Source organism: Elephantulus edwardii, unplaced genomic scaffold, assembly GCF_000299155.1.
Source record: "Elephantulus edwardii isolate Elephantulus edwardi_28Jun2011 unplaced genomic scaffold, EleEdw1.0 scaffold00090, whole genome shotgun sequence".
NCBI lineage: Eukaryota > Metazoa > Chordata > Mammalia > Macroscelidea > Macroscelididae > Elephantulus > Elephantulus edwardii.
This window is the reverse complement of record NW_006399840.1, coordinates 10,061,835-10,062,860: the sequence shown is the minus strand read 5'-3', so window position 1 is coordinate 10,062,860 and position 1,026 is coordinate 10,061,835. Positions and strand designations below refer to the sequence as shown.

The following is a 1,026-nucleotide window of genomic DNA, read 5'->3' as shown; positions in this document are numbered from 1 at the left end:
ATTTCACTTAGATAAAAGTAATCAGTGACGCAGAAACTTGAAGAGTGCACATGCGAGCTGCCTCGGTGTTTTTGCCTTGGTGCTTCCGTCCAAGCAAGATGGGTCACCAGCAGCTCTACTGGAGTCAGCCGGGAAAACTCCGCCAGGGTTCCCGCTCCTGCCGCCTGTGCTCAAACCAGCTCGCACTGATTCAGAAATACGAACTGACTATGTGCCGCCGGTGTTTCCGGCAGTACGCCAAGGATATTGGCTTCATCAAGTTGGACTAAAAGAGGGTCACACAATTTGATGGGTGAGGGGAGGAGTGGGTTAAGGAGATGGGAAAGATCTAGTGTGGAAAAAAAAAATATACGAACTTTATAAGTAAACCAGTATATTTTTTTAATAAAACCAAACAACAAACCCCTATCAATACTAGGGAAATGACAATATAAAATAGCATTCAAATCATTTATTCACAGGCTCACTATGAGTCATACTTGACTCAACAGCATCTAACAACAATAACGAGTCAGAGCCAACTCAACGTATCTAAACAACAATTATTTGAATCACATGTTCCCAGTTAAAGGATGCACCTAAGAGTTTTAAACATCTAATAAAAACCAAAGAAAAGTATTAACAATGCAGACGAAGCTTACTAATTGCTGGTTATGGCATGTGCTGGTAAAACTTTCACAAACAAGAAAAAGTGCCTATTCTTAAAAACCTCACTATCTTCTTGTTGCTGTTGTTGTTATGTGCCATTGAATCACTTGTGTCTCATAGCGACCCTGTGTACAACAGCCCTAAACCCTGCTCTATCCCTTGCCAATCTTATTGTCTCAACATACCTATCCCCATTACTCCAGGGATGGAATCAATCCATATCACCAAAGGTCTTCCTATCCTATGCTGTCCTTCGACCCTCTCAAGCATGACATCCCTCTCCACTCTCAAGCATGACATCCCTCTCCAAGCACTGATCCTGCCTTGCAAAATGTCCAAAGTATGTCAGATGGAGGTTCAGAATCCTTGCCTCCAAGG

The 1,026-nt window shown here is 42.6% G+C and overlaps 1 protein-coding gene across 1 annotated transcript; it reads left to right on the top strand.

Annotated features, from left to right (window-relative positions):
- Positions 1–98: 98 nt before the first annotated feature.
- Positions 99–269, top strand: LOC102863664 (40S ribosomal protein S29-like). Its single transcript, XM_006890564.1, has one exon. The coding sequence runs from the start codon at positions 99–101 to the stop codon at positions 267–269; it is 171 nt and encodes a 56-aa protein (XP_006890626.1).
- Positions 270–1,026: the final 757 nt, after the last annotated feature.